The sequence below is a fragment of the Cryptotermes secundus genome, unplaced genomic scaffold, assembly GCF_002891405.2.
Source record: "Cryptotermes secundus unplaced genomic scaffold, Csec_1.0 scaffold55, whole genome shotgun sequence".
Classification (NCBI taxonomy): Eukaryota; Metazoa; Arthropoda; class Insecta; order Blattodea; family Kalotermitidae; genus Cryptotermes; species Cryptotermes secundus.
Genome location: NW_019740654.1, coordinates 222507 through 237290, shown reverse-complemented (window position 1 = coordinate 237290; position 14784 = coordinate 222507). Strand labels below are relative to the sequence as shown.

The following is a 14784-nucleotide window of genomic DNA, read 5'->3' as shown; positions in this document are numbered from 1 at the left end:
TGCTACATGCCGGAAGGTCACGGGTTCGAATCCCAATGAGGTCATTGGATTTTTTTCAGTTGACCTAATCCTTCCAGCCGACAAGGCCCTGGGGTTTACTCAGCCTCTAACAGAAATGAGTACTAGGAATTAATCAAATCATTTTCCTGGGGAGTAAAGCGCGGCCGGCATGTAAGGCTGACAACCTTACCGCCATCTCTGAGCCGATTGTCTAGATTTTTACTTTTATTTTTCTATCACCATTGGGGAATATATGTTTTAAATTCACTCTCAGAACATAGTACATCATGTTTGAAGAATAAGAGCATAAATATGTCATAACATTGTTAGATGTAATTTTTGACATGCTTGTTGCATTAGATTTAATTTACATCTTATGGTTATGACAGAACTGAGCTTTCCCATCTTCCTTGAGGCCCTCATAATGTAGTTTCATACTGTGGAATGGTATTTCATATTTTTTTAGGATGGGATCCTTTCAGAAATCAGTCTTTAGCAAACTTCATAGTTTCATTTCTAATGTTTGTCTAAACCCTATTATAGATGAATCTTTTACATCTGCCATTATTTGTTCAGTTCTCATATTTCTGAAAGCTTTGATACCTACTTTCTATATCATGAAATGGTCTCATACTGCTGATTTATACTCACATTTACAGTATACAGGTATTGTAAATGCAGACATTGATAGCTGGTTGTACTGAAAATGTTTAAAAATATGCTCTGTATTCTTTATTTGAGCAACTTCAATTATATGTCATAAACAGATAAAGAAATGTTTTATGGGGTTCAGTCACATGTTTTGTTTACACTTAATTGATCACCTCTTTAATATGGCTTATGATAATATTCACCCCCATGATTATTATTTGTAGAACTGGGAGGCAAGAGAAGCCTGCTTCAATGGTCTACATGAATGTTTTAAAATAATTGGGCTGTGTTCATAAATAGCCAGTCTTAAGCATGGCTGAACCTGGAAATTCATGTGTGTGTATATTTACCTTTCAGTTCTTTCTCTTCTCCTGTAACACACTCATATTTTTAACCCTGTATGAATATAAGAAAAGTATTGTTGTGCAAGGAGATAACAAAATGATCCCATGTTCACTGCATATTAAACAGAATGTTAAGATTAGGCTGTAGGAGCAAGACAGATAGTAGTTTAAGCAATTCCTTTGTGGAAATTTTGGCCACTTTTCATAGCCTTGAAGGTTGAGATGTGAATCATGTTTCTGTATGGCATAAATGTTTGTTGTTATGTGCCATAGACTTCCAGATTTGACATATATTAGATGGTCATTTTTGGTTTAAGTTATTATATTCTATGATTTATTTAAACCGTCTTGCAGTGCATACACTCATCCATCCCCCTCTCTCACTCGCACTACATGTTTCGGCATAAAAATGCCATCTTCAGGTGCTTACTCAATCCACGCCAAACTAGTTCATTGCATGCCTTGTCCTCACATTAAAATAACTAAAATATATATCTTATCATATACATTGACAAATGTCAAACGTTAAAAATATTAAAATTGTTCAGGATTCCTCATCGCTACGTCGCACCTCACTACGCCAGTCACGCCCATCCTCCTCTGTTGGAGCACTCCTTCACTATTGTGTGTGTGTTGTGCTTTTGTTGTGTCTTGCTCCTGTGACTGCGTGTGTTATACTGTTGGGCCTGCTGGGTATGTGTGTGTGTGTTCTGTCTTCGTTTTGAGTCAAAACCTTTAGTTCCAGTAACTCTTTCTTTTTAATCCTTAGTGTGTGTGTGTAAGAAACAAGTTAAAAATTAATAGAACTAATTGAAGAAGGAACTATTTTACTTTCTTAATCAATTGTAGTATTCCCATATTTGTGTTTCTCGACCTTTACTAACTCTTGAAGTCCCTTTCACATTATAGAAGCTTCTTATATATCTCCAAACCAAGAAATAACTTTATACTAGCAAAAGAATGCATATAACATAATTTAGTATATGAAGAAATCAGAACACATGCATATACAGCTACATAACATTATTATTCCAGTGAAAACTTGGTGACTTAGTAGTAGCTTTATTTAGATTTTTATTTAATTGTATGCAGAATTATGTATGTGTATATAAATATCTTATTGATACTTTTCATATGATCACTTGAATCATGTGTTATGAATTTCTATCTAATGTCACCAGATTACAAACTTTCTTGTGAATAGTATTTGACATTGTTAAACAATGTTTTCACATTGACTGTTAGAGATGTAAATTTCAAAAAATAGAATCATCATCAGATTAAACTAAAAACAAAAAATAATTGTATCCATATAAAAGCACAGTGTGAGCTATGTCATCATTTAGTGGCTGGTTGATAGGTATATAAGATCCAGAAATCATACTGTGGAAGTGTAAACTAGCATTCATTCAGTGCTCTACCAGTGATAGTGAATGTTTAATTGTATTCAGTATGTGCTGAGACGTATCTGAGTTGAGAACTACATGTGTACTATATTTTGCCAAAATTAATAAGCAAGCACAATTTTTTTCCAGGTGCAGCAGGTTATCAAAAAAACAAATAAAAATATTCCAACTTACAAAAGAAGACAGAAATTTGAGTATGGAAAGACCCAGTAAAGCTGACATTTTCCAGACCAAAGATGTATCTCAGCTGGCTGGCCAAGAGCCTATAGATGATCTTTCTGCTCATGAAGTGTTTGCATATGGAGTTGTTTCCCAAACTGAACAGAGCAGAAATTACTCTGATTTTGTAGATAAAAAATCTGGACTTGATTATGAATGTGACAAGAATGATTCTTCTCATAACAGTTATATGAATGACAAATTTATGAGTGAAGAATTAGCATCTGTTGAAACACAAAATACAGGAGTACAGCTTTATCACTGTCAGCACTGTGGAAGAGAGTTTGGTTGTACATCTTCATTGAAACAGCACTTAAAAACAGTTCACAAAAAACTTACTGAACATAAATGTAGGGTTTGTAATGAAGTGTTTACATCCAGAAATAAATTGCAGTCTCATCGAATCTCTCACGATCCTAGTGTTTGGAGTGATTTAGAGACATCACACCTCTGCCATGCGTGTGGAAAGACTTTCAACACCTCAAGTAAATTGAGATGTCATGAAAAGAGAGTACATCAACGTATTCCGGTTGTCCTTGGTGAAAAGAAACACATCTGTGAAGTTTGTGGGTTGTCTTTTCAGTTTAACAAATACCTAAGGAAGCACACATTGAAGCATGGAGAGAAGAACTTTGTATGTGAAACATGTGGCAAAAGATTTGAAACTAATTACAAGCTAAAAATGCATCAAGAGTGTCACTCAGAACAGCGACCCTATACTTGTAAGATCTGTGGGTCAGCTTACAAGAGACACAGGAACCTTCTCTCTCATGAGCAGGAAGTGCATGGAATATTTTCATTAGGGCCAGGCAAAGTGAAAGAGTCTTTGAGTTTTCCCTGTGGTGTTTGTAAGAAAGAATTCACTACCCCAAAGAGAGTAGCAGCTCATATGCGTACTCACACAGGTGAACGTCCTTTCAGTTGTGAGCACTGTGGCCATGCCTTCAGAATCTACAGTTCCCTATTATTTCATCGGAGGGTGGTTCATGAAGGTCGCAAGGTGTATGGTAATAAAGGAGTCTTCCCTTGTGAAGTGTGTGGCAAAGTCTTCTCAACTAAACAATACAGGGACATCCATCTCCGAATACACAAAGGGGAGAAACCGTATGTGTGTACAATTTGTAATCGGGCATTCACACAAAGAACAAGTCTTGTGAATCATTCTGCACTTCATTCAGACCACCGACCATACCCATGCCATCTCTGTGAGAAAGCATTCCGTCGGCGAGAAACGCTTATCATTCATATCCGCACTCACACAGGGGAGAAACCTCACATTTGTGAAATTTGTGGTCGTGGATTTGCTCAGTTGACAGACATGAAGAAGCATCGGTTGAAAATTCATAATGTTGTTATACCAAAGAAGGACTGACTTGACTTCTGCATTTTTCCATTGGTGAAAGTGTTACTTGGCAAATTCAGATTTTGTTCAAACTGTGTATTTGACATGAATTGTGTTACCTTGCTTGGATGATATATTTTAGTGTTTTAAGATGTCACCTTCCAACTTGCTCAAACAGGTTATAGCTTATAATATTTACTGTTATCTGGGATAAATGCTGAAAACTGTTTATGTGGATGTAATTGAAAGTACAGAATAGCAAGAGAGTAATTACTTGAAGGTAACATGCTGCTGTGTAGTCTGGTAGAAGGAAAGTTTCTGACATTTCAGGAGAACAGCTGCCTCAGTATTATGGGTAGAAGAGGAGTATATTCCTCAAAAATGTCAGTACCTGTCCATCAACCTATGCAGTGTCACATCCCTGAAGACGGGAACCTTCATATTCACCACCACTGAGAACCTCATATCTCATAATAAGTACACATTGTGAGCTTTATCCTTTAAGTACCATACAGCAAAATTTTCCCATATATAAATTGTAAATACAATCATCAGTTTTAATAGAAAGTTTTAATATGTATTTTTGGCTTTGGATACTTCCTATACTTCATGAGGATTTCAGTGACAAGAATTAAAGTCTCAGAAATTATAGTAGAAACAGTAGCCAATTGGTGGGATCTGAGCTATCTCACTGACATGTGCAATAGCCATTGGCTATGCCACTAGTAGCCAGTGTTGTAGCTCTTCTGTATGGCTTAGAGACCAGGCCTCACTGAACCACCAGTAAATGATTTTACTCTTGATTAAAGAAAACCAGCACAACTAATGATTATCTAATTTCCTGATATGTCTTCCCTGAATAATTGGCTGCCACAACATTCCCTTGTTATAGAACATATAAGTTCACCACCATCAACACAACAAGTGAAATTCATAAATTCCTAATCATAAGTTATTTTTTTCATAGGCATGTTTAGATTTAAGTGGGGTGCATAAAAATAAATCTCATACTTTTTTTAGTTTTTTTTTTCAGTGAGTTCTGTATAATTTGCATTGAATTCAAATTCATAGCAGACTGAAGGAAATTCAAGAACAGCGTCTCCAGTATTTTAAGTATCTCTGACACAGGATTCATCCTAGTAACTTTTCTGTTTTGCAAGATATCAAAAATATGCTTAAAAGTACAGAATGTGTAAATATGTAGAAATTTTTTATGTAATGTTATTTCACTGACCTGTCTTCTGCAGCTGGTAAATTTTTTGGCTGTTAGAAACGAAGGAAGGTGGAGTCATAGTTTCCTCTGAATCATAGTAACCATCGATAAAATTGTTCAGTGTTATAACCCAGAATACCACAATCCCAATCCTCCTTTGTCATTAAAACCTCAACTCTNAGGATTCTGACGATGGTGTATACTGTACGTCTTTTGGCTTATTTTGGACTTCACCCATCGTCTGGTATGTAAAAGACAAAAGACCACGACGTTTCGGAGACTGGATCTGTCTCTGTCTTCAGGTGGATAGGGACTAGCTCTTTCTAGCGGGCCCAACTGAGTAGGTTTATCCTTCCCTATCCACCTGAAGACGGAAACAGATCCAGTCTCCAAAACGTCGTGGTCTTTTGTCTTTTACATACCAGACGATGGGTGAAGTCCAAAATAAGCCAAAAGACGTACAGTATACACCATCGTCAGAATCCTTTCAAGTCTATCTCATGTATAGTAAATAAATTTACCATCATATATTTCACGGATAATGTAATGTGTATGCTGATTGTTAATTCTGATAGAAATTCTACTTGATGTTTGTAGGGTAATGCAAATCTGTCAGATTATGCAATATCTGTAGCACACATGCTTACAAAAGAGATTATATTTATCCTTATGAATTCAGTACAGACATGAACATAATTGAATTCCTTGTGAGATATAATGTTTCTCTACAAAAACAGTTCACATAACCTTTTGCCAGACCCGATGCAATAGAATGTAGTTAATTAAAATGTATTCTGCTAAATATAACATAAAAATTCAATAAATAAATTGGTATTTAAATTAACTTGTCTAATAGCATAAAGATACAATAAATTGAAGTGGTGTCATAATGGGTTAACTGTGAAAGTTTTCTGTGTGAGTGTGTGTGTTCATGTCTCCATACTTCATGATGAAGTCTAGGTGTACGAGCTTGCAGCAAACCTTCACAGTATTCCTGTTAAACTCCTGCATTCTTAGTGTATTCTTTATTTATATATATAAAAGATGATTCTATATTGACACACCATGTATGCTCATCTGTCATGCCTTTAGTTTCTGTATTAGGGTACTGGATCATATGTTGTTTCTTATCTAGTAAACTTCTTCATTGTTTTTAATTAAAAGGCTGAATTTTCTGTGATTTAACTCTGCATCACAGGTGCTGTTGTAGAACTTACTAGATTGAAATGTCCCCTGGCATATTTAATAACATAACTGAAATGTAATATAAATTGCATTTACATTAACTGGTCCAATAGTGTCAGAGTCATTTAAGCAGAGTATATATTAAACTGATATAGTCTTTAAAACTGGAATTACTAAATCTGCTGCCATAGTCAGTACTTCACATTTGAAAAGGATAATATTTTGTGTAGCACTGGTTTCTTCATTACCTACTCAGTCTTAAAAGGTAAAATTAGTTACATCCACAGGTAAATAAACATTAGGTATTTGAGAGGGATAAATGAATAACATGAGATACAGATTGCTGGAATAGAACATTGTGCTTATTTCTGTGGAAGAAAATGTGTTAAATATAACCTTACAGACTTGGAGATTTTGATTATGTTTCTGGCCTTACAAATTAGAAACACAGCAGTCTCATATAAACTGTGGTTCTGCCAACCATAGTATTGTGTTCTCCATATCTGAAGTTTTTAATTTATGAACACAGAAAACATTGGTCGTTTCAGCACTACAGATATGCATTTACCAGGACAGAGCTGTAATAGCATTCAGAACCATTTTCAAGCTTCCAGATTACAATTGCTGTGCATCTTTTTGTAGCATTTTCTTGTGTCTTATTTGTAAATATGTTAAATGTATTTTTTTATGTATTGGGAATGAACTGGCAGTTTAGATATCAATGAATATTTAAAGAGACCACATTTCCTGTAATTCCCAATTTCTTATCAGGCCTTGTCCTTTCCACCTATGGTCACTGAGGGATTATTGTATTTATGTTTCATGTCAGAGTGCAGGTGAGAAATGTGTACTATTTATGCTCTTGATTCCTTATTCATAAAAGGAATTTTGGAATACAGTTTCACATATTTTACTTCTTTTGATGAATATGAATGCATCTTCAAGTGGTGCTGAAGAAACGGCTGGAATAATGGTGCGAGCACACTGTGTCTTCAAAGCATAGATTGGGAAATCATTAGAGAAGAGATAATCTGATTTCCTGCACAGAAGTGAAGGAAGAGAAAATTTGAAGTTTGAGTAAAGACATAACATTTGGAAAGTAAATGTTTTATATTTAGTTTGTGGTCTTCTAGATTACAACACATTGAAATTTCACAGGTGGTAATTAAAAATATTTAGATTCTACCCAGAAATGGGGGCAGTGGATTCCTACAAAGCTCCTAGCAAACACAATTGAATAAATGGTGCCATCAATAAGAACAGAATGTTGAGTATCACAGCCATGAGAGCCTCAAATCTCCAGTAATGTTGTATGAGTTATATTTTCTTAATATTACTTTGCTCAGTGTGTTTTCATGGAATGTCACTGTATTATTCAAGGAAGGCATTACTGCCGATGAAGATGTTTTCATCGTCCATCCTATGACAAGGTTTTTATACATCTGTAAGTTTACTCTCTACATGGAAACGTTTGGAGAGCACAGTGAACATTATTGTAATGAAAAACACCCCAAGAAACTCACTTGCGTATTTTTTTATGAAATGTTAGTTTTTATTAAGTGGAACATATTTTTTCATTCATTATTAAGACGCTCTCTTTACTGCCTGCTACATTCTAGTATCTTGCTTAGCTTACTCTTCAATTCTGAATATAGATGCAATATATTCCTCTGAAACAGCCCATTTATATGCAGTTGAATGTCATAATATTATTTACATTTAGCGCAATTTGCAGCAAAATTGTGGTTAAATAAAAAACGTCATTTCTGTTCTTAATTCATGCACAGACAGTACTCATTTTAAATCCAAATTGGAACCAGCCATTGTGGATGAGGTATTTCATGATTTTTCTCAGCAAAGTGAAGGTCTCAATACAGTGATCAGCAATACTGATTTTTATTCAGGAGGTCCATGTTTTGAAGCAGAACTAGAAACCTTTTCATCTATGGCACTGTGGAGTTGCATCTTATGGGGGTTATGTTCTGAAGACAGCACATAAACCCAAAATAGCATATAGCCACAGTTACTCTTGAAAATCCCTTAAATTGCACATAAAGTACATGCTTTTGCATATACTCAGTAATGTGTGTGTGTGTGTGCGCGCGCGCATGCATGCATGCATGCACTCACACACTCTCCTATAATATAGAGTACATATACAAGTAAAATTACAATAATTTTGTTTTTAAATGCATAAAAAGAGAGATGGAAGAATGAAAGAATGAAGGAGGAAAACAGTAAACTTGAACACTCACACCATTCATGCCAGATATTCTGATGATTAGTGTTCATCTGACCCCAACAACACTATATGGGTGTAGTCAGGGTGTGTGGCATCAGCTTATGTTATTTTTATTTTCCTATGNCACTCACACCATTCATGCCAGATATTCTGATGATTAGTGTTCATCTTTCCCCAACAACACTATATGGGTGTAGTCAGGGCTCACCGAGTAGCATGGTGTGTGGCATCAGCTTATGTTATTTTTATTTTCTATTGGGGGGGGAGTGGTTCAGTTCGCTTAAGTTAAATTCACATCTGATGCAGCACCACTATATCATAGTTTTCCTAACTTTCCTGTTTCCTCATTGAAAGGTACACTTTGTATGTATAAAGTTGATTTAATGTATATAAATGATTGATATAATTTAATTTAATTTTGTAACCTTGAGGACTGCTTTGTTTTCCAGATATGATGAGTCAACCAAGGATCACGATGAAGAATTTCTTCTGTATGTGATAGATATCATGTCCTCACCACTTACATACGATGAAGATAAAGATATATTTGACAGTGAAGTAAATGGTGATGATATGTCTATGTGTGAGCTGTTTAACATTGAAACGTATGATAAATATGGCCTATATGACACAGATGCAGAAAATGAGCTGCGAACTGTTACCGATATAAGTGATAGTAATAGTAATGAACTATTTGTTGGGGTGGACAGTTCATCAGTTTGTCGTCATGATAATATTAATGAGTATTCTGATTTCCTCCAAGAGGATTTGTTGATGTCAAGTAAAGATGAGAACCTGCACGTAGTGAGCAGCAGTAAGCAACATGAAAATGTCAGTTCAAATACTGATGTCCTTGAGGAGTGTGATGTGTTATTTAATTCCAGTCTACTTGGTTTTGAATCTTCTGAAATGAACAGTGATAATTGGCACCGGCATAGTACTGTTGCACAAACCCAAGAATATAGCAAAGAAAACATACCTGACTTATCAAATATACCTGAAAATGCATTGAAAGAAACTACTGATGGTTTCATAAATGTCTATTCATGTTCTGCTTGTGATGAAGGTTTTCTGTCTTTTGCAGAATTGACTGCTCACATGAAGTATCATATTCCAGGTGCAGAGAAACCAAAACATGCCTGTACTGTATGTGCCAGAAAGTTCTTTACAGCAGGTGCTTTAGAACACCATGTACGAATGCATTCTTGTCAACCAGAAAAATGTGAAATTTGTCAGAAAATTTACAAGAATAAGTATATGCTAGCACTTCATAAACTGACACATAGTACAACCAAGATTCATCCATGCCAATACTGTAACAGGAAGTTTGTGTTTGCATCCTCATTAGAGCAGCATTTAATAGCTGATCACATCAGTGAACTTCAATTTTTGTGCAAGGATTGTAACAAGGTATTTCATTCAGAACTGGAATTAATAACTCACCGAAAGAGTCATTCAAAACTTTCATTTAAACAAAAAGTTAAATGTTTAGAGTATTTATGCTACATATGTGGTGATGTTTTTGACAATTTTCGTAAATTAAAATCTCATGAGCAACAGTTCCATGAAAGCAGTGAAAAGCAACAAAAATCTGATTTCAAGAACCCGTCTAAATACATATGTGAAGTATGTGGGAAGATATTTAAATATCTTGCATTACTAAACAATCATGCTGTAGTGCATCAGGAAACAAAGGAACAATTCATGTGTGAAATATGTGGAGTGGTGTGGAAAAACAGATGGTTATTGCAGAAACATCAGATTTCTCATAGCAGCCATCAAGAACATGTTTGCCGAACCTGTCATACAGCTTACAAAACTTCTAGTGCTCTGGCAACCCATGAGAGAAACTGTCATGGTACTGTATATACAGAATTGGGATTGGAAAATACTTCTTTGACTTTCTTGTGTGAATTTTGTAGCAAAGAGTTCTCTACTAGAGAGAGACTGGAAATTCATGTAAGGAATCACACAGGTGAGCATCCATTTCAGTGTAAAAAATGTGACAAAAGTTACATCTCTCAGCATTCACTTCATTTACATCAGCTTATTAGCCACAGAGTATATAAGAAACAGATAAAATGTGCATTTATATGTCATATATGTGGTAAAACCTTCACTTCTAAAAATTCTCTAAATATGCATCTAAATATCCACACAGGGAAACGACCATTCAAGTGTAAGATTTGCAGCAAAGCTTTCACTCAGAAAGGAGGTCTTGTTCAGCATATATTATATCACACAGACATGAGATCATATGTGTGCACCCTTTGTGGTAAGGCATTCCTGCGAAATTCACATCTGAAAATACATATCCAAACCCATACAGGTGAGAAGCCCCACAAGTGTGATATCTGTGGTCATGCTTTTTCTCAGCTTGGAGACATGAAGAAGCATAGACGAAAGTTGCACAGTGTGTCTTAATTATGTAAACAGTTGTCTAGGTTGTGATCTTACCTCTTCCATGTGAATATATATTTTCATTATTGAGCTTCATTATAAATAACCCAAGAACGTTTTCAGACCAATTCGGATGTACACAGTGTTAACATGAGAAACAAGCATCATCTCCATAGACCGGTTGCCAACCTGACATGTTTTCAGAAAAGCGCATATTATTCTGGCATTAACATTTTCAACAGTCTACCATCTAGTCTCAAAAGTCTAATGAATGAAAAGGCGCAATTTAAATTAGCACTGAAACAATACTTAAATACACACTCATTCTACTCTGTTGATGAATTCCTACTGTCTAAAAATGACTCGTCCTTTTAAAAGGTTATGTACAAGCATAAGTTGACAGTATTGTCTTATATATGTGGATGTATTTTTCATTTGTCTCAGTTGTACTGTATTTATGGCTTTTGTATTTGTATGACTTGTTCCACATCCTACAGTCATTCTGACTTACTTTGGATCTACGGAATGTAATGTATGTATGTATGAGTTTTGACACCATATAGTTTTGTAGATAGATGTCAGCATTTTAGAGGAACATACTGCCTTCATCTTTAGGAATGAAGTGAGTGTGTGAGAGAGTAACTAGTTTATGTACAGGTACAGTGACAGGGAAGGGGGACAAATAGTGTCACAACATGTGAAGACAAAGGTAGCATATTGCTCTGGATTATTGGTATCCCCAACCAAGAAGACCGTAATCTGAACAGTTACTACCATGAAAACCTATAATCTTATATGTTAACGAATGTTGCTGAGCTTTACTCTTGTTTAATATGTTATATATTATTTTTTGGAGTTAATATTAAATATGGCTTGAAAAATATGTGTGCAAGAAGGATTGCTGGAAAATTTTCTTATAGGTTTCAGATGTTTTGTGTTTTGGTTAATCTTGGATATTTCTGGCATTTCTGTAGCTATTGAAGTTGAATATTTTACAGTACTATATGCTCTGAACAGATTGTTTATATACAGTGTTGGATGATGTGAAATACAAAGCCACAGGCATGTGTGAGGAAGCAGTCATGGCATACTGTTCCCAATATTGACATTGCGGGGACAACTTCTAGTCACCCAAAGCACTCAGACTTCTACTGAGCCCACTTTGCTACTATTCCCAGAATTTCTGTGGAGAACTGGAAAACCCTAGAAACCTGTGGCTGTGTTATTGACAGTTACAAGAAGTTACGTATTTTCCTTGTTGAAGACAAAGTAACATTACAGATGTTACAACTTTTCTGTTTCTTTTTTCACCATAACTGTTTTATGAATTTGTTACACATAAGTTTTTACAGTCTGTCTTACAGCAATGGAGATGATAATGAAAAACTGCTCAGCATTTGCTATTTATCTGCAGCTTTATATATGGGGTTTAATAAAGGATGTTTGAGATTGTGTGGTAGTCACACACTCACTTATCCACAATGTTTTGAATATCTGAAGACATTTCAACTGAATGAGCTGTTGCTTTCAAAATATAATGTTAGTGAATTACTTGTATCAGTGTATGAAACCAGTCTAAAATGAAAATATTACTTTTGTGTGTGTTCTTTGCATGAAATTAAATATGGTGGGGATATTATTTGCCTGCATATTTTGTATTAGAAACTGTTGAACACATTTCAGTTAAATTTGAACTTTTGAAGGAATTTAATTTTATTTCATAACAATAACAGATCCTTTGAAAATATGGCACAGTTCAAATATTTGGGAATGACAGTAAAAGGTAAAGTTGTCTCTGTGCTTAAGTAATTAAGCACTATGCCATGAAGGCATATGCAGGAGTGGATGTATAGATCCACATTTTCTTGACCTCAGCACTAGCTGGAGGTGAGTGGTCAGCTTCACGCCCCGGCCGCTTTACCCCCCAGGGAAAGACCCTCTGGTACCCATTGGATAGGAGGTTGGGTGGGCCCCAGAGCTGGTCTGGACAACTTGGAGAAGAGAAGATTCTTGACCGTATCAGGACTCAGCTCTCTTACCCCTCAGTTGTCCAGCCTGTAGCCAGTCGCTATACTGACTATGCTATCCCGGCTCCTTTTGGTAACAACAGTAACAAATCAAAACCTGATTCAGGGGGAAATTAAGAGGAGATTGAATTCCTGTAATTCTTGCTACCATTCGGACCAGAACCCTTTGTCTTATCATCTGCTGTCCAAAAACTTAAAAATTACAATATACAAAAATATAATTTTGCTTGTGGTTCTGTATGGGTGTGAAATTTGCTCCCTGACATTAAGGGAGAAACATAGACTGAGTGTGTCTAAATATATATTGGAATGAAAAGTGTCTTGAAAATAAATCTCTGCTGTTAAATACAGTGCATGTTATAAAGTTTGCGGAAAAATTGTGCTGCAGGTTGCTGAAAGATAAATAACTTGCTTAATCTTATAATAATGGCTGTTAAGATTGATAATGGGAATTTATTTATCAGTTGAATCTTTTCACTGTTGTAGTGATAATAGTAACAGTGTGCAAAAAATGTGCTGTGTGTGATGGAGATCCAGAGATTTGTGTATGAGTGTGTGCATGTGTGTAAGGGTAAAGTTATGTACAAAACACATTTAAAATTTGATTTCTGTGGTTTTTATCTGCATTAGATTGCATTCATAACTGGCACAAAAAGAATTGTGATACTTTGAGTGCATTAATTTGAAAGCCACATAGGTCCCAGAAAACTTACCAAAGATATCTGTGGGACATACTTATGTCCCAGTAGGCCCAAAGGGTTGAATGACTCATTCTATTATTTTAAATAAATGTTATTAAAAATTTGGTTCAAAACATTTCTTATATCCACCATATACAATTAAGAAGGAACAGTTCCTGAATACCATAGAATTGGTTTTTATAACAGAGATTATTATTTACTACTTTACATTTCCATTTCTGTCAAAATTATTGGATCTATTTTCATTTAACTGTGTTTGCATTCATGGGATACTTAGGTCAGGTGATAACACCAATAAATGTCATACATGAAATGAAACCTGATACCTCTTGAAGGACCAAAGAAGAAAAAAAGAAACCCCAAAATTACAGTATTTTCTTCTTAATGTTCAATATAATGGTTTCTCCATACTCAATGTATGTGTCCACTACAAGCAAACTCCGTGGCTTTAGTCCACATTCGAACTATAGCAACTGGTCTAGTGGTCAGAGTTCCTGGCTACAGATCCAGAGGTCCCAGGTTTGATTCCAGGCTCTACCAGATTTTCTAAGAAGTAGTGGGTCCACTCAGCCTCGTGAGGATAATTGAGGAGCTACTTGAATGGAAAAGTAGTGGCTCCGGTCTAGAAAACCAAAAATTATTGGCCGTGGGTGTTCGTTGCACTGACCTCATGACACCCTCTTTCCACCAAAGTTGGCACTAACTTCGCCGACACGCAGTGGTCACCTGGTCAGTCAGTATGTGTCCACTAACCTTAGATTAAGTTGATAGGCTAATTTTCTTTAATGTAACATATGAAAGAGTACTGAAATGCCATTGTTTGATACTGGCATGCTTTTTTGCATTTATTGCAACATGAAATAATAGTAATGATAATAAATTTTAAAGCTCAGACTCTGAGGCTTCTTTCAGGGATAGTAAATTTGAACATGCAACTTACATAATATTGTTCTGTAAACATATGAAAATAAAGGTTTGCTTTTGAAATTTGTGTGCTGTGTAATTTCCTTTATTGCCATTCTTTTTTGATTTGTGGTTTCTGATCCAAATGAAT

The 14784-nt window shown here is 35.4% G+C and overlaps 2 protein-coding genes across 4 annotated transcripts in view; both read left to right on the top strand.

Annotated features, from left to right (window-relative positions):
* The window catches only part of LOC111872345 (gastrula zinc finger protein XlCGF57.1), a 151316-nt gene that overhangs the window by 118680 nt on the left and 17852 nt on the right, over positions 1 to 14784 (top strand). The gene's annotated exons all lie outside the window — the stretch shown is intronic.
* LOC111872348 (endothelial zinc finger protein induced by tumor necrosis factor alpha-like) lies at positions 8737 to 11546 on the top strand. Its single transcript, XM_023866134.2, has one exon. It carries the CDS (start codon positions 9110 to 9112, stop codon positions 11024 to 11026), a length of 1917 nt encoding a protein of 638 aa, XP_023721902.1. The 5' UTR covers positions 8737 to 9109; the 3' UTR covers positions 11027 to 11546.

What these genes read in the sequence shown, in the direction of transcription:
- LOC111872348 (XM_023866134.2), top strand. Translation starts at nt 9,110, where the DNA reads ATGTCCTCACCACTTACATACGATGAAGATAAAGATATATTTGACAGT.